Raw genomic sequence first — 22941 nt, 5'->3', positions numbered from 1 at the left:
TGGTTTGCTGTTCCCTTCTGCAGTGGACCACATTCTGTCAGACCTCTCCACCATGACCCGCCCGTCTTGGGTGGCTCCACACAGCATGGCTTAGTTTCATTGAGTTAGACAGGGCTGTGGTCCGTGTGATCAGATTGACTAGTTTTCTGTGATTATGATTTCAGTGTGTCTGCCCTCTGATGCCCTCTCACAACACCTACCATCTTACTTGGGTTTCTCTTACCCTGGACGTGGGGTATCTCTTCACGGCTGCTCCAGCAAAGAGCAGCCGCTGCTCCTTACTTTGGATGAGGGGTATCTCCTCACGTCTGCCCCTCCTGACCTTGAACGTGGAGTAGCTCCTCTCCACCCTCCTGCGCCCACGCAGCCGCCGCTACTTAAAAAATAGTAACTTTCCCTTAACCAAGTGACCAAAGTTTAACATTACTAGTAATAAGACCTACCAACAGTATTCTCTGATATGATGTAATGAGAAAGACATAACAGCATTCTGTGGTTTAAGAATAATGTGTAATAATGCACAAACTCAATCCAGTCATCAGAAGAAGTTGGAAAAACCCAAAGTGAGAGAAATTATACTAAATAACCAGTACTTATACAAAAAGTACTTATCATGGAAGCCAAGGAAAGAATGCAGAACTGTCACAGGCCGAGGGAGACTAAGAAGAAACAACAGTTAAACGCAATATGAGATCTTGGATCCCTGAAACACAAAAGGAAGATTAGGAGAAAACCTGGTGAAATTTCAGAAAGATCAGTAATTTAGTCAACAGTATTGTACTGATGTTAACTTGCTGGTTTTGGTCACTTTACTATGATTTTATAAATTGTTAGTATTGAAGAAAGCTGAACAAAGGGTATATGTAAACTCTCTCCTATCGATGGTTTAGCAACTTTTCTGCAAATATAATATTATCTCAAGCTAAAACATTTCTTAAAATCTGGATTCACTCTTATTCTGCATTTCAGTAACTTTATTCAAGAATAATGATATTTTAGCTTTTCCCTCTTATATTAAGTATTAAGGATGTTTATAGTGTTATTTTTTCTCTCTAAAATCCTTCTCTCTCTGTTGCCACATATTTTCAGTTATCTTAAGGAAGAAAATGATATAGAAACAAGACACATATGATGAGTCTAAAGATTTTAACAGCAAGCCTACCTTACATTATTTCTGAGATAAAATGGGGTAAGTCTGGGTGTGTACACATTATGTATGTATTATGAAGATTTTAGAGGAAATAAAAAATAATTATTAAACCCATAGGATCATTTTTTAATTAATGGTTTTGGGCCCAAAACTCTGCATATACTGCTGCTGCTGCTGCTGCTAAGTCACTTCAGTCGTGTCCGACTCTGTGTGACCCCATAGACGGCAGCCCATCAGGCTCCCCCGTCCCTGGGATTCTCCAGGCAAGAACACTGGAGTGGGTTGCCATTTCCTTCTTCAATGTGTGAAAGTGAAAAGGGAAAGTGAAGTCGCTCAGTCATGTCTGACTCGTAGCGACCGCATGGACTGCAGCCTACCAGGCTCCTCCATCCATGGGATTTTCTAGGCAAGAGTACTGGAGTGGCTTGCCGTTGCCTTCTCCGCTGCATATACTGGGCATTCAGTAAATAAGAATATACTTAATGAATTAATAAATAAATTAGGTAAATAAATAGGAGTTAATAAATACTCCCTGCTTGTTCAAGCAATGAAGAACTAAAAATAAAATTCACTCTGATTGCTGCTGCTGCTGCTGCTAAGTCACTCCAGTCGTGTCCGACTCTGTGTGACCCCATAGACGGAAGCCCACCAGGCTCCCCCGTCCCTGGGATTCTCCAGGCAAGAACACTGGAGTAGGTTGCCATTTCCTTCTCCAATGTGTGAAAGTGAAAAGTGAAAGTGAAGTCACTCAGTCATGTCTGACCCTTAGCGACCCCACGGATAGATTTATGAAAATAGAGTTATAGTTGAGGGTGGAAACTAAAAGGAAAAGCTTCCTGATCCTCTATAACTGGATTCATTAGTCTCATTTAAGATTGTGAGCAAACCTAAAACCAGTGTTCCCCTTAGAGAATGTGAGTGTAGGCAGGGTCCTAGACCCACCTGTCAGCATGGAAGAGCTAGGCAGCAAAGGATTAACTTGGTGGTTTGACCCTTCTTTGTTATTTGTTTACCTTTGTAGAAGGTGATGTCTATGGTACCAATGACTTTCATTATTTTTTTCATTTCTCAACATAGACAATATACAGGAATTCTTAGTGTTTTTATTAACTCCTGTAAGGGACTTCAGACAAATTAATATCTTGTCCCACACTTGAAGACTTGCTGAACATTTTTAGAAGTTTCTTTAAAAATTAGGAAATTCATTAAGTATATTCTTTGCATTTATACCCAATCCTTCATAGTATAGTTAACTTATTTCCCTTCATTCCACCTTTAGTAAAAAAGACACTAGCCGCTTACCACTGTCTTGAAGTTCAGGCACTTGAAGATCACTAACAGGTCAAGATGCTCATTTCAGAGAGCCTGGGCCCAGGTGAACAGCTTCTTCATCTGAGCCAGTAACAGACTTAACTATGAGATTCCTAGTCTTTACTGTGCAATATCTAACTTCATGTTTATAAAGAACAAACCTTGTGCTCAGATAACTGGATATTCACATTCAAAAGAATGAAAATGGACTCTTACTTCATACAATATACAAAAATGAACTCAAAATGGAACAAAAACATAAATATAAAAGCTGAAACTATAAAACTCTTAGAAGAAAACACAGGTGCAAATCTTAATGATCTTGGATTTGGCAACACTTTCTCAGGTATGATACCAAAATCATAAGTAACCAAATAAAAAATAAATTGGACTGCACTGAAATTTAAAACTTATATGTATTAAAGAACACTGTCAAAAATAGTAAGAACCCACAGAATGGGAGAAAATATTTGCAAATTTTATATCTGATAAGGATTGAGTATCCAAATAGATAAGGAACTCTTACAACTCAACAAGAAAAAGACAAACAATCCAATTTGGAAATGAGCAAAGAACTAAAAGAGATATTTCCCTGAAGAGGATATACAAATGGCCAATAAGCACATGAATAATATTTAATGGTATTATTACTCATTATGGAAATTCAAAAATACAATAAGATACCAGTGTAAACCCACTCAGAATGGCTAGAATTTTTTTCTAAGGAAAATAACATGTATTTGTGAGGATGTGGAGAAATGGTAATCATGACACATTGTTATAGGAATGTGAAACAGTAAAGCCACTGTGGGAAACATTAGCGGTTCTGGGATAAATTAAACATAAAATTGATACATGATTGAGCAATTCTACTTCTGATATATATATACTCAAAGGAATTGAAAAGCAGGTGTTCAAACAAAAATGTGTACAACTATTTCTATAAGCAGCACTATTCACAATATCCAAAGGGGAAATAATATTACTGTTTTTAAATAAGTGAATGGATAAATAAAATGTTGTATATTTATACAATGGAATGAATAGGAGTGAAGTACTGATTCATTACACAACACAGATGAACCTTGAAAAGATTACACTAATTGAAATAAGCCTGACACAAAAGACCACATATTATATAATTCCACATACATGAAATGCCCAGAATAGGCAAATCCATCAGGACAGAGAGCAGATTAGTGGTTGCCAGCATCTGAAAGGATGGGAGAATGAGGAGTGATTGCTTAATGGGTATGGGGCTTCCTTTTGGGGTGAGGGAAATGTAATGGAATCATGTAATGTAATGTAATGATAGTTGTACAACACTGTGAATGTACTAAACATCACTGAATTGCATACTTTAAAATGGTGGATTTTATATTGTGTGTGTTTTACTGCAATTAAAAAAAAAAAAAGAATCTCAGAAGAGGGAGGTTAAGAGCAGGTAACCAGGATGGGGACATGGCAGAAATGAGTTTCAGAGGAATAAGTTGAAGACAGTTGTGAATGAAGGCAGTAGAATCAAGCTGCTGTATCCTTCTTTATAGCTCTCACTGTGGGTGAACTTGTGTTAATCACACTGTCTCTTATTCCAGGGTACTTCTTGGTTAAGTCCCCTGACACTTCTAAGTCTTGAGCCAGTTCCCACTTGGTTATCCTTTTGCTGTAGATGGAGTTGGCCGCTTTCCTCTCCTCTTCAGCACCTACTCTACATTTTGGGTTCCTTGTCACCACAGGACTCTCTACAAAGGAAACACTGTACTTTCTTGCTTTCCTTAGAACATCAAGCCCTTCTTATTCTAAGATGTTGGTACAGCTTTCACCTCCAAAAAAAAAAAAAAGCAGATGGAGGGCATAAGAATTATAGATAATGGGAGTTATAAGGATTTAAGCAATTTCACTTTCTCGTAAGCTATTTGCTCTTATTTGCGGTTTTAATTTTTATATATTTGAAGAAGCATTTATTGAGTCTACACTGTATTTCACATTGTAAAAATAACTGTAGCATATACCGTTGTATAGACAAATTACAACCATGGCTTAAAACAATACAGATTATTATCTTTACTTGTGAACATCGGCAGTCCAACACAGATCTGAATAGGCTAAAATCTTAATGTCTGCAGGGCTGTGTTCCTTTCTGGAGAGTGTAAAGGAGAATCTGTCGCTAGCATTTCTCAGCTTCAAGAGGCAACCTGCATTCCTTGTCTGGGGGGTGCCTTCCTCCATCTTCAAAGCCAGAAACATCACATCTTCTGACTCTTTGGTCTTTAACTCTCTACTTTAAGAATTTGTGTGTTCAGATTGGGTCCACATTGATAATCCAGGATAATTTTCTCACTTCATGGTTTATTCCCTGAGTCACATCTGCAATAGTCCGTTTGCCATATAAAGTAATATATTCACAGGTTTCAGGGATTAGGGTGCAGACATCTTTACAGGGTCTTTATTCTGCTTGCCAAATTCATACCACAAATATCTGGTTATTTGCAGCATACCTCACCATCTTCCCACCAAATAAGATAAGAAGTTCCTTGAATATAGAACCTGTACCTTTTATATGTCTGAATCCTGCTTAGCATGTAACACATAATTTCATAAATATTAAATAACTATATTTTTGCTTTGTAACTATATCTCATTTTCTTAACACCAAATGCTATAGAGACTTAACAGGTGAAAGGCTGGCTCTTGTGTAATTTTTTTTTGTCATTAGTTTGTTGCCTGCTCTTAGTGAACAATTAATAAACTGCCCTCTAATCTTTACATGGACCAAGACTGCTTTGCCTACAAAAACACTATAGAACAGCAAGGACCCATGGAATCTTTTCTTCCCTCCTTTTTTTCTGCTTTGTCCTTGTAGTTTCTGTCCCATTTAAAAAATACCAAAATGCTTTTCTGGCCACTTAGATCATATATCATGGGCTTCCGTGGTGGCTCAGACGGTAAAGAGCCTGCCTGCAATGTGGGAGACCCAGGTTTGATCCCTGCATTGGGAAGATCCCCTGGAGAAGGAGGAACCCACTCCAGGATTCTTGCCTGGAGAATTCCACGGATGGAGGAGCCTTGTGGGCTACGGTCCACAGGGTCACAAAGAGTCAGACACGACTGAGCAACTAACACTACATCATATATAATTGGTTTAGGTGTGCCATCTATTGGCATTTTTAAGAACATATTCATTTTTACCTGAGATACTTGGCTGAGTACAGCCATCCATTCGCTATCTGCAGTTAACAGAGGCTAGACAAAGTAGTGAGAAACTACTAATCATTTTGCTAATGATCTGAAAACATTAAATTGAGTAGTGTGAATCCCCCTCAGCTCAACTGCAACCAATTTGTAAACAAAAAAGAAACTTTTCTGATCTAAAGCCTTTTATAAATTTTTATTAACCAGACTCCAGTGATTGATTTAACTTCATGATTAATTTACTTAAACTGAAAACTTATTTGGCTTTATCACCAATGTATGCTATATTGTCACTGCTAATCACCAATAACAGTTATGTAGCAAAAGGAAAGAGCAAAGGTTCTCAACCCAGGCTGTGGATTATAGTCCCTTGAAGAGCTTAATACAACTACATGCCTGGCCACGAAGAGATCTGATTGGTCTGGGGTGGGGCTTGTACATTCAAAAGACCCCCTGAATCGAATATACAGCTAGAGTTGGGAACCTGGACAGTGGTAAAAGATGTAGCTGAATCTCTAATTCTGATCCTTTCTTCTGAAAGAAAAACACCAATAATGTGGAATTATCAAGTTATGATTTACCTTTTTTTGTTTTTTACCAAAATTAAAAACCCATTGGGAAAAGGATTCTAGTTATTAGGCTTCTTTTAAATAAATGTGTTGCTTTATTTCTTCTATTTATCTTTTTTAATTGAAGTGCCATTAAATAGGAAAAGAGCCAAGAGACATCCTATCACAGACTAGAGATATTACTAGGCCAAGTGTTTTAATTGGGGTTTCTTAAACCTCCCCTTTGAAGAATTTACATGTCATCTCCCACCCCAGGGACCCATTTCTTTCATTTTCAGAGCCATGCTTAGTTTTAGGGACTCTGGGACATTCCAGTCTAGCTTTAGCTGTCTGGGTTCATTCAGCATGTAGGGAGGAACCCATAGGTCGCTTCAGGGGTATTGTGATAATATAATTATTCAATTTAGTCATGGACTCATCCATGTTCATTTTATCATGCTTCATAATTTACAAATATTCTCTTATATATATAAAATATGCCATTATGTTTCTTATTTAAAAATAAATAGCTCCAAGCCTTAAAATGATGCTAGATGTGTAATTCCTTTAAATGTGAAGCATTTAAGGACCAAGACGATCTTCCCAAACTACTACAGATGAGTATGCCTCTCCCTTGGCTGCCCCAGTTAGGATAAAAACTCAGGCAGCTTTAGTGTTGGAGGGCTACTTCAACTGTGTTGATCTACACTATTTTTTGTCATTCTCCATAAAATTAAAAGTAAAATAGTAAAGTATATCCTGGTCAACAAGGAAAAACTATCATCCTAACCAACACATGTGTTGGAAGAAATCAATCTGCCGTTGACCTGAGCCTTCTTGCTGAGTAGGTCAAGGATACAGGCCCTGCTCTTTGACCAGGCCATTTGTCAGGATTGTGTTTGCAGTGAGCAACTTTGAGGGATGAAGCAACATCTCTTCCCAGTCAGAGAGCAGCCTTGCTCACCATTCATGATAAAAGTGATAGATTCTATAAGCTCACTGTTCTTCACCTATGTCACAAACCCACGCATCCACCTCAATATGCAACCAGGCCCACCTTCGTGGGGCTTCCATGGAGCGCAGAGAAAACTAGCAGCAACACTATGCTCATGCTGCTTGCTGTGCTGGGACCAAGGCTTCTGCCAGCATCTGTGAAACAATAGCAGGCTAACTTGTTAACTTGCAAGTAGGGTAAAATTTCAGACCTTTCATGGAGCCTGCCAGTTTGGGGACAAAGATAAGATGCTGACAGAGATGGTGTTCTGGAAGACACAGGAGAAGGGCCCTTATTGGCTGGGTTAGAGGGTATCAGAAAGCTCCCTGAGATCTGGAAGCAGATGCTTTTGCACAAGTGGTGGTGGGAGTAGGAGGGCAGAATAAAGATCTCTCATTGTCTTGTGTGTTAAGTGAGCCTGAGAAACAAAATGTAGGGTCCAAACAAGACTCCCAGATGGTGCTTTGGTTGTGGCACATTCTTCTCTGGAGTAGGAGAAGGAAAGGATGTTATCATGACATCAGTGGGGCAGCAAGGCCCCCTCCCCAGCCAAAAGGCATGCAATGTGGCTGCGGCTGTTGGGTCAGGGGTTCCATAAAGCTGAAATAGTGGTGTCAGCCTTTAGGATATAGAACTCTGCATAGACTAAATACATCAGATATTTGTTTGTTGAGTCCAGTGGTGGGAAGCCCTTTGAAACTGAGAGTAAAGTCAAACCCTTGCTGACTGGCTCTGAGCTGCTCTTTCCCTTCTCCTCTGCTTCAGGGAAGATGGCTGAGTATGCCAGGGAACTTCAGGGAGGGGAGAGGAGGGACTGAATGTTTATGGCTCTGCTGGATATGGGCACCATGTCTACTTGGTCCCATGCAGGGAGGGTGTGCTAAGTGCCAAGGTGGTCCAAAGTGCTAAGGATGCAGGGCAGAGCAGTGGCACCAGTGTTGGCTAAAAGAATGATGCCCCTGAGCTCTCTAGGGGCCAGGAGAGCACAGGGGAGGAAACAGTACCAATTCCAGGACGAGAAACCAAAGGGAAAAAACACATTTGTATTCCCTAACTTCCCCAGCTTGGAAATAGCCTTATCTGAAACTATCATGATAACAACCCCTGAAGTACCTATGTTAAAATCTTTGGTCTTTGTTCCCATAGAGCAAAATACAGCTGATAGGGTTTGAGCAGTTTGCAGTTAGAAAAGGAAATTGAAGTACACTGGACTGATTCAACATAACTGCAGTTGTGTCCCCTGAATATAAATGTATAATGTACTTTGTTTTACTTGTTTTTATTGTAAATGTTCATAGTGACGAGAGGACATTATCCCATTGAGGAATTCTCTGATCCCATCCAAGAGGTCCAATAGAAACAATATATTCAATAGAGACAAAAATAGAAAATCCCAGCCATCTCCAGAAGCCACTGCCCAATACAAGCAGCGCCACACACTGGACACACACGCCAAAATGCATCCTGTGTTAGTTTTCTGGGGCTGCCATGGCAAGGTACAACAAACTGGGTGGCTTAAGCAACAGAAATAAACTGTCTCGGCTTTGGAGGCTAGAAGTCCAAAGTTAGGGTGTCAGCAGGGTTGGTACCTTGTGAGGGCTGTGAAAGAAGGCTCTGTTTGAGGACTCTCTTCCTAGTCACATGACATTCTCCCTGTATGCATGTCTTTTGTGTCCAAGTTTTATAGTTGTCATACTGGATTAGAGCCACCACCCTAATGACCTCATTTTAACAAGATTACCTCTATAGAGGCTCTTATCTCCAAATAAGATCACGTTCTGAGGTAATAGTGGTTTGGATTTTAACATAAGAATTTGGGGGTGGGATGAGATCCAAACCCCTAACATACCCCTTTCAAAAAGGGAGGCACTTTTCCTCCCTTTGTTGCCAACTTGTATATAGCCTGACGTCCCCCCACTGCTTCCTTGGAGCAGTTCTCTCAGAGCTATAAGATGCTGTCTCCCAGACTTGGAGTCCTAAACATTCCCACCAAATAAAACAATTCTCTACTTTCAAAATAAACACAGGGAGGCAGTTAATTGGCCTATTACTGAGCTCCTGTTAAAAACCTAACCCCTAGAGAATTTGTGACTCTCAGGTCTGACATCCCCATTTTTGAGTAGATCAATTAGGACATGAAAATACAAGGAAAGTACCCATTTGCTGATCAAATGAAAACAATAAATTTGAGGATGTGGCTGGCTTGGCCCTAGTGTCATCTCAGTTTTGCATAAAGTAGTAGAAGCTACTCTACTACTTAGGGGAAAGCTTTAGCCCCTACTCTGACACCTGATGCAAGGCTACTGGCTCAATAGGCCCTTTGGATTCACAGAGATTGTCCTAAATGCCTGGGCCTGGTTCACCTTTGGTTCAGCTAAGCTGAAAACTAATGGTGCCAACAGTGCTGCTGCCAGTCTGACCTCAGTGCCAGCTATAGTGGGCAGAAGTCAAGGCTGTTCTCAAAGCTCTGGTCAGTCACACTGAGGGGCAATCTACCATGGGCCCTGAATGTCCCTACACATTCTGGATAGACCAAGAACGCAAGGTCCAGACTACTGTTTGTTCAGGCCATTTCTTGAGGTTTTCCTTGAGGAAGGAGTTATAAAGTTCTCCCCACCTCAACTCCACCAGCTCCCCACTCACTAGAAAAGCAGTAGATTCTGCAAGCCCAGTGTTCCTCGAGGGTGGCACAACCCACTGAGTGCACAGCACCCATGTGAACCCATCCGTGTCACCTCCACCAGACTTGAGAAGCATGGGGAATTGACATGACCCTCATGCTTATGCTCTTAATGTGCTGTGAGTAATAAAAAGGCCTCTGTTACACATAGGTGTCTCCTGTGTTCTGCCATGGAATAGTAATAGGCTAATCTTTTAGCTTGCAAGTAGGGTAAGTCCTAAAACCTTCACAGACCCTGACTTCTGTAAAAAGCCCTATAATTTCCAGAGGTCTTGTACAAGGACTCTCTGAGTATGTAACATACTCTTTTGGTTCATAAACCTAACGTTTGGTCACCTCTCGGTCACTTTATTCTGTTAAATAGTTCAGTTGTCCATTCTTTGCAGTTGTCCATTCTTTGCAATATTTCCATTCTCCCCAGAGAAATCTTTCTCTTGTAGAAAACACTCTTATCATAATAATAATGACAACAGCAGCAGCTATATTATCGCCTCCAGTTTACAGGCTATGAGACTGAAGCACAAGCCACACAGTGAGTCAGGAGGTGGAAGTGGGATTCAAACCACTCAAAGGAAAGTTATGACCAACCTAGATAGTATATTAAAAAGCAGAGACATTACTTTGCCAACAAAGATCCGTCTAGTCAAGGCTATGGTTTTTCCTGTGGTCATGTATGGATGTGAGAGTTGGACTGTGAAGAAAGCTGATCGCCGAAGAATTGACGCTTTTGAACTGTGGTGTTGGAGAAGACTCTTGAGAGTCCCTTGGACTGCAAGGAGATCCAACCAGTCCATTCTAAAGGAGATCGGTCCTGGGTGTTCATTGGAAGAACTGATGCTAAAGCTGAAACTCCAATACTTTGGCCACCTCATGCGACGAGGTGACTCACTGGAAATGACTCTGATGCTGGGAGGGATTGGGGGCAAGAGGAGAAGGGGACGACAGAGAATGAGATGGCTTGATGGCATCACTGACTCGATGGACATGAGTTTGAGTGAACTCTGGGAGTTGGTGATGGACAGGGAGGCCTGGCGTGCTGTGATTCATGGGGTCACAAAGAGTCAGACACGACTGAGTGACTGAACTGAACTGAACTGATATGTCTCACCATAGGACCGTCTACTCCTTGGGCTATAATGAATTGCAGAGGCCTAGAGATCTTTGTTAGAAATCTTAGGAAAATAACTTCAGTCAAACTTCTAATACTTGATTTTGACATACAGGAATTTTTTTCAAACTTTGAATGTTTTATTTTGTATTGGGGTTTAGCTGATTAACAATTCTGTAGTAGTTCCAGGTACTCTTGAGAGTACCTTGTACTGCAAAGAGATCCAACCAGTCCATTCTAAAGGAGATCAGTCCTGGGTGTTCATTGGAAGGACTGATGCTAAAGCTGATACTGCAGTACTTTGGCCACCTCATGCGACCAGTTGACTCACTGGAAAAGACTCTGATGCTAGGAAAGGTTGGGGGCGGGAGGAGAAGGGGACGACCGAGAATGAGATGGCTGGATGGCATCACCGACTCTGTGGACATGAGTTTGAGTGAACTCCAGGAGTTGGTGATGGACAGGGAGGCCTGGCGTGCTGTGATTCATGGGGTCGCGGAGAGTCGGACACGACTGAGCGACTGAACTGAACTGAACTGAGTAGTTCCAGGTGAACAGCGAGGGGACTAAGCTGTACATTTACATGTATCTGATGTACGTTTAAAAATACTTTTTAATAACGTATATTAGGCAACTAGACAATCTTCTACTTTGCTTTGATCTTTTTATGCAGCCATTGTATAAATCCAGTGTCAAATGTTCACACTCTATTAAAATTTATTATTGCTATAAAAAATTATCAAACAGTGGCTTGAAAAGCGAAAGTGAAAGTTGCTCAGTCATGTCTGACTCTTTGCAGCCCCATGGACTACAGCCTGCCAGGCTCCTCTGTCCAGGGAATTCTCCAGGACAGAATACTGCAGTGGGCAGCTATTCCCCTCTCTAGGGGACTTCCCAACTCAGGAACAACACAAATTTATTGCCTTCCAGTTCTGGAGGTCAGAAGTTCAGAATGGACTGGAGGGATGTCATTCCCTCTGGAGGTTCTAGGAGAGAATCTATATCCTTACCTTTTACAGTTTCTAGAGACTGCCTGCAAAATGGCTGTCTGAGGAGGCCTTACAAATAGCTGTGAAAAGAAGAGAAGAGAAAAGCAAAGGAGAAAAGGAAAGATAAAAGCATCTGAATGCAGAGTTCCAAAGAATAGCAAGGAGAGATCAGAAAGCCTTCCTCAGTGATCAATGCAAAGAAATAGAGGAAAAAAACAGAATAGGAAAAACAAGAGATCTCTTCAAGAAAATTAGAGATTCCAAGGGAACATTTCATGCAAAGATGGGCTCGATAAAGGACAGAAATGGTATGGACCTAACAGAAGCAGAAGATATTAAGAAGAGGTGGCAAGAATACACAGAAGAACTGTACAAAAAAGATCTTCACGACCAAGATAGTCACGATAACGTGATCACTGACCTAGAGCCAGACATCCTGGAATGTGAAGTCAAGTGGGCCTTAGAAAGCATCACTACAAACAAAGCTAGTGGAGGTGACGGAATTCCAGTGGAGCTATTTCAAATCTTGAAAGATGATGCTGTGAAAGTGCTGCACTCAATATGCCAGCATATTTGGAAAACTCAGCAGTGGCCACAGGACTGGAAAAGGTCAGTTTTCATTCCAAGCCCAAAGAAAGGCAATGCCAAAGAACGTTCAAACTACCGCACAATTGCACTCATCTCACACGCTAGTAAAGTCATGCTCAAAATTCTCCAAGCCAGGCTTCAGCAATATGTGAACCGTGAACTCCCAGATGTTCAAGCAGGTTTTAGAAAAGGCAGAGGCACCAGAGATCAAATGGCCAACATCCGCTGGATCATGGAGAAAGCAAGAGAGTTCCAGAAAAACATCTATTTCTGCTTCATTGACTATGCCAAAGCCTTTGACTGTGTGGATCACAATAAACTGTGGAAAATTCTGAAAGAGATGGGAATCCCAGACCACCTGACCTGCCTCTTGAGAAACCTGTATGCAGGTCAGGAAGCAACAGTCAGAACTGTACATGGAACAACAGACTGGTTCCAAATAGGAAAAGGAGTGCATCAAGTCTGTATATTGTCACCTTGCTTATTTAACTTATATGCAGAGTCCATCATGAGGAACGCTGGGCTGGAAGAAGCACAAGCTGGAATCAAGATTGCTGGGAGAAATATCAATAACCTCAGATATGCAGATGACACTACCCAATGGCAGAAAGTGAAGAGGAACTCAAAAGCCTCTTGATGAAAGTGAAAGAGGAGAGTGAAAAGGTTGGCTTGAAGCTCAACATTCAGAAAACAAAGATCATGGCATCTGGTCCCATCACTTCATGGGAAATAGATGGAAAAACAGTGGAAACAGTGTCAGACTTTATATTTTTGGGCTCCAAAATCACTGCAAATGCTGATTGCAGCCATGAAATTAAAAGACGCTTACTCCTTGGAAGGAAAGTTATGACCAACCTTGATAATATATTGAAAAGCAGAGACGTTACTTTGCCAACAAAGGTCCATCTAGTCAAGGCTATGGTTTTTCCCGTGGTCATGTATGGATGTGAGAGTTGGACTGTGAAGAAAGCTGATTGCCGAAGAATTGATGCTTTTGAACTGTGGTGTTAGAGAAGACTCTTGAGAGTCCCTTGTACCGCAAGGAGATTCAACCAGTCCATTCTAAGGGAGATCAATCCTGGGTGTTCATTGGAAGGACTGATGCTAGGGCTGAAACTGCAATACTTTGGCCACCTCATGCGACAAGTTGACTCTGGAAAAGTCTTTGATGTTGGGAAAGGTTGGGGGCGGGAGGAGAAGGGGACGACCGAGAATGAGATGGCTGGATGGCATCACCGACTCTGTGGACATGAGTTTGAGTGAACTCCGGGAGTTGGTGATGGACAGGGAGGCCTGGCGTGCTGTGATTCATGGGGTCGCGGAGAGTCGTACACGACTGAGCGACTGAACTGAACTGAACTGAAGAGGCTGTCTGAACTTTTTACTTCATCTTCAAACTCAGCAGCATAGCATCTGCAAATTTGTCTCTATGACTCTAATCCTCCTGCCTCCCTCTTTCCCTTATATGGACCTTTATGATTACATTGGACCCATCCAGAAAAACCAGGATAATCCAGGATCTCCCCCTACAAACTCCTCAGCTTACTCACACTGTAAAGTCCCTTTCGCCATAACATACTTCCAGGGGGTTAGGATGCAGACATCGTTTTGGTGGGGTGGAGGAGGGGCATTATTCTGTTTGCCATATACTCTGTAAGCAGTTATCTTTTCCTTCTTTATGGAAATTTTTACATTAGGTATCTAGATTAAAGATTTAAACAAGTCCATTCTAACATTTCTGAAGCTCAACATTCAGAAAACAAAGATCATGGCATCTGGTCCCATCACTTCATGGGAAATAGATGGAAAAACAGTGGAAACAGTGTCAGACTTTATATTTTTGGGCTCCAAAATCACTGCAGATGCTGACTGCAGCCATGAAATTAAAAGACGCTTACTCCTTGGAAGGAAAGTTATGACCAACCTTGATAATATATTGAAAAGCAGAGACATTACTTTGCCAACCAAGGTCCATCTAGTCAAGGCTATGGTTCATTGGACCAAGGCTATGGTTCATGGTTAATGGACTTGTTAGAAGTCCATTCTAACAAGTCCATTCCGGTTAGTCCAAACTAACCAGCTAATTAGTAGTCCATTTCATCTTGTCTTTGAGAGTAGAGCACCGAGAGCATTTTTCCTTTGGGGAGGTTAAGGAGAACATAGCACTGAAACACATGTGACAGAAACTTTAACCACAGTAACAACATAAACTTTAAAAAAAAAAATGTACCTGAAGTCGGGAATTCATAAGCATGAACTCCTGTTGGCTTTTCATGTTCTCATTCATAGACTTTGAAAATATAAACCCCATCTTGACCTAAAATGTAAAAAAGCAAAGTTTAAAGCAATGTATTCTACATGCATCCTCACATGCTCTATTTTTCAGGCTACCATGAACTTAAGACAAAATTTTAAAAAAAAAAGAAAATTTTCTGACCTGGAACACATTATGGATTCTAGTCTTTGCTCCTAACTAGCTGTCTGATCTTGGACAGACTTAATCAGCAGTCTTTTCTTGCTTTTAATTTTCATAAAGCAGGAAAAGATAACTGCTTAGAGTGTACAGCAATGCCTTAGAGTGACAGAATAATGCCCCTGGCCATCATTTACTTACATAAGAACAGCTAACTGAACTAGGTGATTTCCAAAATCTTTTCCTGTTCTATAGGTTCATATTTCCTGATTTTTCTTCCCGCTGTATATCTGGAAGAACTAAATACACAAAAACACAATCTCTCATTTTTTATGAGGGGCAGGGTGAATACCATCTACTCTCTTACCTTCTGTGTAGTTGGATGACAGAACTTTTGCTTCTGATGATGGGTGACTTAGAAGATGCATTGCACATCTTGAACACTGATTTCTCTGTGCTCTTTGCATTTATGCTTTAAGTGTATCAAGGTTACTATATCAATACTCTTCCTACAATCCTTTCTCCTCTCTTACCCACTTTCTATTTCCATCCCTCCATTGCTAACATCCATTGGCCATTGTCCTCTAGCCTCATGTTTTTCTTATTAAGCTACTATTAAAGTTCTCAAAATGGGGAAAACCTAAAGATACTTAAATGTCTTGGGAAACACAAATTTTAAATGAATACTTCATATTGTTCATCCTATTTATCTTACTTAAGACATTCTTAAGGGGGCTGGCAATTCTAGATGGTCCAGAACTCAGTATTTTGTTCTTAAGTCAACTGGGTAGATACAGAAGACCTCAGTTAGTTGTTGATTCTGCCTTCAGAATACTACAAAGCTCAGGAAAGTTATGACTCCTCTACCCTCCTCAACAATGTTGCTGATTGTCTTTGGTAAGCCACTGAGCACTTTGTGAACCTCAGCTCAGAGTGGTCATTCTTAATGCGTTCTGCCCAGGATTCATAATATTCTGTGGGAACCCTGGGCAGAGTTCCTATTTTCCATATCCTCAGCAAAAAAAATTGTGGGTTCTAACTTAACTGGTGAGAAGATGAAGGAAGAGGGAGGGCATTTCATGCCAGACATAATGGATTATCCCTGCTAATGGGGCTCCAAGTGAGTGGATATTACCCACCAGACATCAGTGGCTTCCCTATATTTTGGCCAGAGACACACCATGGATTTATAGGAGGCTCCAAGCCAGAGTCAGCTTCAATGTTAGGCATAAGAAGCTGAACCAGAGGAGGAGAGGCACAATCCTGAACAGGCCTGGGAAGTCATGCGATTTCCCTACCCACCCCATCCCTCAGCTGCTGTCCTACTCCATTCTGTGACCAGAGGCACAGCCACCCAGTAAGGTGGAGAGATCTAGCAGAAGTTCTCTCCTGTATCCACACTTTCACAGCCCCCTGTCCATTGTCTTCAACAGCAGAGCAGAACTTGCCTGAGGCAGAAGCAATATATTACCCATTTTGGCAGTCCCCAAGGTGTCTCTTTCCCACAAATGTTGCAGAAAGCATGATACAAGAGAAAGTGTAGCTCAGTTGCCATTTCTTATTTTTCTTTTGCACGTAGGAGTAGATAATTGAATTTTTACATATTCAGCAAACATTTATATAGAAAATAGCTGTCCTCTAATCCTATTTACACACACACACACACACACCCCCTGTATGTCAGAGTTGGGTCCCATAGAGTGCTTCTATTTATAAGGGGGTGGACTCTCCTCTGAAGTGGAGTTACAATCCTCTTGTAAGTCATCTAGGGAAGAGAAACTATCTGGAAAATTACAACTTCAGCTTACCTCTTTCTTGGCCTTGCCTTCTTCGGTCTGGATTGTAGTTTGGCTATATCAGGGTATATTCCCACAGGTTACAGGTAGAAGCTAAGCAGGAATAATAGCTTCCCTGTAGTTCCCAAAGGAGACCACACCTGAAAACGAGTATACCACACCCTGTGAACTGTGCCCTGGAGTTCAGTATTCTCAACCTTCCCCTCTTTTCCGACCCTAACAAAGCCATTTTCCAAAGTGTGGCAGGTTCCTTAAGGTGTCCAGAATACTATCAGCTGTCATTATCCAACTCACATAATATACAGTATGTCCCCTACGTACAGATTCCATTCCAAGAGGATGTTTATAAGTCCAATTTGTTTGTAAGTCCAACAGAGTTAGCCTAGGTATTCAACTAACACGATCAGGTATATAGTACTGTACTATATATACTAGGTACACATGGACTGATGTGATGATCTCATGGACACAGCCTTGTTTAACTCAATGAAACTATAAGCCAGGCTGTGTAGGGCCACCCAAGATGGACTGGTCATGGCGGAGAGTTCTGACAAAGGTGGTCCACTGGAAAAGGGAATGGCAAACTACTTCAGTATTCTTGCCTTGAGAATCCCATGAATAGCATGAAAAGCCAAAAAGATAGGATACTGAAAGATGAACTCATCAGGTCAGTAGGTACCCAATATGCTATGGGAGATCAGTGGAGAAATAACTCCAGAAAGAATGAAGAGACGGAGCCAAAGCAAAAATAACAACCAGTTGTGGATGTGACTGGTGATGGAAGTAAGTCCGATGGTATAAAGAGCAATATTGCATAGGAACCTGGAATGTTAGGTCCGTGAATCAAGGCAAATTGGAAGGGGTCAAACAGGAGATGGCAAGAGTGAACATTGACATTTTAGGAATCAGTGAACTAAAATGAACTGGAACGGATGAATTTAACTCAGATGATCATTATATCTACTACTGTGGGCAAGAATCCCTTAGAAGAAATGGAGTAGCCATCATAATAAACAAAAGAGTCTGAAATGCAGTACTTGGATGCAATCTCAAAAATGACAGAATAATCTCTGTTCCTTTCCAAGGCAAACCATTCAATATCACAGTAATCCAAGTCTATGCCCCAACCAGTAATGCTGAAGAAGCTGAAGTTGAACGGTTCTATGAAGACCTATAAGACCTTCTAGAATTAACGTGTAAAAAAGATGTCCTTTTCATTATAGGGGACTAGAATGCAAAAGTAGGAAGTCAAGATATACCTAGAGTAACAGGCAAATCTGGCCTTGGAGTACAAAATGAAGCAGGTCAAAGGCTAACAGAGTTTTGCCAAAAGAACACACTGGTCATAGCAAACACCCTCTTCCAACAACACAAGAGAAGATTCTACACATGGACATCACCAGATGGTCAGTACCAAAATCAGGCTGATTATATTCTTTGCAGCCAAAGATGGAGAAACTCTATACAGTCAGCAGAAACAAGACTGGGAACTGACTGTGGCTCAGATCATGAACTCCCTATTGCCAAATTCAGACTTAAATTGAAGAAAGTAGCGAAAACCACTAGACCATTCAGACCATGACTGAAATCAAATCCCTTAAGATTATACAGTTCGTTCGTTCGTTCGTTCAGTCGCTCAGTCGTGTCCGACTCTCTGCGACCCCGTGGACTGTAGCCTACCAGGCTTCTCCATCCATGGGATTCTCCAGGCAAGAATACTGGAGTGGGTTACCATTTCCTTCTCCAGGGGATCTTCGCAACCCAGGGATCGAACCCGGGTCTCCCGCATTGGAGGCAGGCGCTTTAACCTCTGAGCCAGCAGGGAAGCCCAAGATTATACAGTGGAAGTGACAAATAGATTCAAGGGACTAGATCTGATAGAGTGCCTGAAGAACTATGAATGGAGGTTTGTGACATTGTACAGGAGGCAGTGATGAAGACCATCCCCAAGAAAAAGAAATGCAAAAAGGCAAAATGGTTGTCTGACGAGGTCTTACAAATAGCTGAGGGAAGAAGAGACGTGAAAGGCAAAAGAGAAAAGGAAAGATATACCCATTTGAATGCAGAGTTCCAAAGAATAGTAAGGAGAGATAAGAAAGCCTTCCGCAGCGATCAGTGCAAACAGAGGAAAACAACAGAATGGGAAAGACTAGAGCTTTCTTCAAGAAAATTAGAGATACCAAGGGAATATTTCATGCAAAGATGGGCACAAGAAAGAAAGGTGTTAAGCAGAGGTGGCAACAATACACAGAAGAACTATACAAAAAAAGTTTTCATGACCCAGATAACCATGATGGTGTGATCACTCAGCTAGAGCCAGACATCCTGGAATGTGAAGTCAAGCAGGCCTTAGAAATCATCACTACGAACAAAGCTAGTGGAGGTGATGGAATTCCAGTTGAGCTATTTCAAATCCTAAAAGATGATGCTGTGAAAGTGCTGCACTCAATATGCCAGCAAATTTGAAAAACTCAGCAGTGGCCACAGGACTGGAAAAGGTCAGTTTTCATTCCAATCCCAAAGAAAGGCAATGCCAAAGAATGTTCGAACTACTGCACAACTGCACTCATTTCACATGCTAGCAAAGTAATGCTCAAAACTCCAAGCCAGGCTTCAACAGTACGTGAACCGTGAACTTCCAGATATTCAAGACAGATTTAGAAAAGGCAGAGGAAACAGAGATCAAATTGCCAACAACCACTGAATCATCAAAAAGGCAAGAGAGTTCCAGAAAAACATCTATTTCTTCCTTATTGACTACGCCAAAGCCTTTGACTCTGTGGATCACAACAAACTGTGGAAAATTCTTCAAGAGATGGGAATACCAGAGCACTGGACCCACCTCCTGAGAAATCTGTATGCAGATCAAGAATCAACAGTTCGAACCGGACATGAACAACAGACTGGTTCCAAATCAGGAAAGGAGTACATCAAGGCTGTATATTGTCACCGTGCTTATTTAACTTATATGCAGAGTACATCATGTGAATGTACATCCGGGCCAGATGAACCACAAGCTAGAATCAAGATTGCTGGGAGAAATATCAATAACTTCAGATATGCAGATGACATCACTCGTATGGCAGAAAGCAAAGAAGGACTGAAGAGTTTCTTGATGCAAGTGAAAGAGAGTGAAAAAGTTGGCTTAAAACTCAACATTCAGAAAACTAAGATCCTATTCCTTCATGGGAAATAGATGGGGAAACAATGAAAACAGTGAGACACTTTTATTTTTTTTGGGCTCCAAAATCACTGCAGATGGTGACTTCAGCCATGAAATTAAAAGATGCTTGCTCTTTGGAAGAAAAGCTATGACCAACCTAGACAGCATATTAAAAAGCAGAGACATTACTTTGCCAACAAAGGTCCGTCCAGTCAAAGCTATGGATTTTCCAGTAGTCATGTATGGATGTAAGAGTTGGACTATAAAGAAAGCTGAGCACTGAAGAATTGATGCTTTTGAACTGTGGTGTTGGAGAAGACTCTTGAGAGTCCCTTGGACTGCAGGGAGAGCCAACCAGCCCATCCTAAAGGAAACCAGTCCTGAATATTCATTGGTAAGACTGATGCTGAAGCTGAAACTGCAATACTTTGGCCACCTGATGAGAAGTGACTCACTTGAAAAGATCCTGATGCTGGGAAAGATTGAAGGCAGGAGGAGAAGGGGATAATAGAGGATGAGATGGTTGGATGGCATCACCGACTCAATGGACATGAGTTTGAGTAAGCCCTGGGAGTTGGCGATATACAGGGAAGCATGGGGTGCTGCAGTCCATGGGGTTGCAAAGAGTTGGACAAGACAGAGCGACTGAACTGAACTGATTCTAGGTTTAAATAAAATACATAAAAAACAAACCATTTTTAAACTTATAGTACAGTACCTTGAAAAGGATAGTAGTATAGCACAGCAGCTGACATATAGGGGCTGGTAACAGTACCAGCTAGCTATATTACTGCTTCTTTAATGCTTGCTTCCAGACATCTGGGGTTTGAAAAAAGATACTATACTCCTGTACTCTATAAAGTACTGTACAGTAAAGTACACAAAAGCACAACTACTTGTAGAGGATGTACACACGTAACAAAGTATGCCAGATACATTAACTAACTTACATGATTGAAGAAGCAAGCATACCATTCACATCTTTGAAAGTTGCCAACCTGAAGGTTCATATGTAGGGGACTTATTATATCAGAGGTCTTCCCTTGTGGCTCAGCTGTGGGAAAGAATCTGCCTGCAATGTGGGAGACCTGGGTTTGATCCCTGGGTTGGGAAGATCCCCTGGAGAAGGGAAAGGCTACCCACTACAGTATTCTGGCCTGGAGAATTCCATAGACTGTATAGTTCATGAAGTCGCAAAGAGTTGGACACTACTGAGTGACTTTGACTCACTCACTCATTGTATCAGAAAATAATTAAGAGTGACCTTGCAATAGGAATAACTTTGAATTCATTCACTTGTATACGGCAAGTCTTTAAAAAATGCCAACACTTTGTCATTGGTGACAGATACCTTGTTACTTTACAACTTTAACACTAGTGTGTTTCAGAAGGCTAAGAATCCTTATTTGGGTCCCTTGTGCCTTCATTTTCCCCTCATTTACTCCTGAGATCTTATAAAGGGCTCTGCCTCAGCTGTGCTACACATTACAACAGGTAGGGGTATTTCTGAGGAGGAAGTGTTGGGGCTGTCCTCCTCAGGTCACATCTAAGAACTGGTATTTGATTTTACTTAAAAAAAAAAAAAGAATAATTCCATGACCTATAACTTCTGTTATCCAAATTTCTGCAGTGACTCATTTCCTGATCGACTGACACATCAACTACCTATATATATGACTGGTTGCATGATTACAATCATTTCAATAAGTCTTTGGGTTCCATTCAAATTAGATCACTTCCCCTGCAAATTCTAGCTCTGAGTTCCATTCAAACTAGCCCATTGCCCCAGCAAATTCCAGCTCAGAACCTACAGCTTCCGGGAGATTTTTCCCTAATTTATAACTCCACCCGCTCACGTTGGACCGAATTACAGTAATTGGGAATTCCTGTAAGGTTATGCTGATTTCCGTTGACAACGCTTTGCCCACTTCCCCCAATTTAATTACGATATGGGAGCGGCCTGGAGTCTTTGAGAGGAGAACCGGCTCCTCCGAAACAAGGTTGGCGATACTGGTTGGCACTCGAAGCAGGAGAATCAAGGGCGCTCACAAGGAAAAGGGCACCCAAGAGCGGCCCAGCAAGCCCGGAGACCGGGAGCTCGGCGCCGGCAGACGCTGCCGCGAGGACCCGCCCTTCCCCTAACAGCCTGCGGCCGGCTGGCCCGCCCAGCCGGCGCTCACTCACTGGACAATGGAGGTGCGGAAGACTGATCACAGCGAAGGCCCCCAGGCCTGAAGCTCCCCGAGGCTGCAGCAAGGACCGGGCCTCGCCCCGCGGAACCTCCGACTGGCTGGCCGCGGCAGCCAAACAGCGCAGCTCTTGGCTTCCTTAAAGGGCCCGCGCCCCGACCAAGGCGGCCTGGTGTTTTCTTTCTGACAGATCATGGGAGGGGCAGGTCAAAGAGGCAAATTCAAAATTCAGCGACTCAAATGTTGAGGGCAGTGGGCAGAGGAAACAGAATGGAAATCTCACTTAAAGGCCTCAGTGAGGTTTGTCAGTTACCCATGAGGAACCTGAGCAATCATTCTCCCTTGTAGAGTTAAAACCTCCATACAGCTTAATGAGCCATCTCACAGTGCTCCAAATATGATGTCAACCACCATTTGTAGGGTCTGTTTCTAGAAGAGAATGTATTTTTTCGAGAAGTTGTCACTTGAACATATAATCCATAGTTATAAACATTTGTAAGGGCTTTTCTCTTTATAGAATAGGTTTATGTTGAGGATGGACTCTCCCACCACCCGTTTGAATCTCAGCACTGACATAGTTTATTTAATTCGTTACAACCTCAGCCTCCTCTGGCTGTTAAACTGCCCACCATCAAAGTAGGGGAAAGGTTAGGACATGAAAAGAAACAGAGAAGACTTGACCAAAGTTACCAAACCAAAAAAAGTTTTTTTAACAGAGCCATCTTTCTCAACTTATGCTCTGAGAGATATTCATTTCTTCTTACCCCCACCATTGATTTCTATCTTGAGTAAGCCAACCTCTTTCCCAGCTTCATTGAGA

General features: G+C 41.7%; 1 protein-coding gene across 2 annotated transcripts in view; it reads right to left on the bottom strand.

The window, feature by feature from the left end:
• The window catches only part of PLGRKT (plasminogen receptor with a C-terminal lysine), a 53063-nt gene extending 30793 nt beyond the window's left edge, over positions 1 to 22270 (bottom strand). The window contains exons 1-3 of one of the 2 annotated variants that reach the window (XM_055428272.2): positions 22117 to 22270; positions 16782 to 16909; positions 14791 to 14877 (exon numbers count right to left, since the gene is read on the bottom strand). In XM_055428272.2, coding sequence (XP_055284247.1) covers positions 14791 to 14871 — 81 coding nt within the window. In that variant the 5' untranslated portion in view covers positions 14872 to 14877; positions 16782 to 16909; positions 22117 to 22270. The remainder of the gene's footprint in view (positions 1 to 14790; positions 14878 to 16781; positions 16910 to 22116) is intronic. The other variant, XM_055428273.2, reaches the window with a different exon arrangement.
• Positions 22271 to 22941: the final 671 nt, after the last annotated feature.

Source organism: Moschus berezovskii, chromosome 7 (genome assembly GCF_049115385.1).
Source record: "Moschus berezovskii isolate FMDL1 chromosome 7, NW_MosBer_1.0, whole genome shotgun sequence".
In the NCBI taxonomy this organism is placed as follows: Eukaryota; Metazoa; Chordata; class Mammalia; order Artiodactyla; family Moschidae; genus Moschus; species Moschus berezovskii.
The sequence above is the reverse complement of the archived record's forward strand: the minus strand, read 5'-3'. Positions and strand labels throughout refer to the sequence as shown.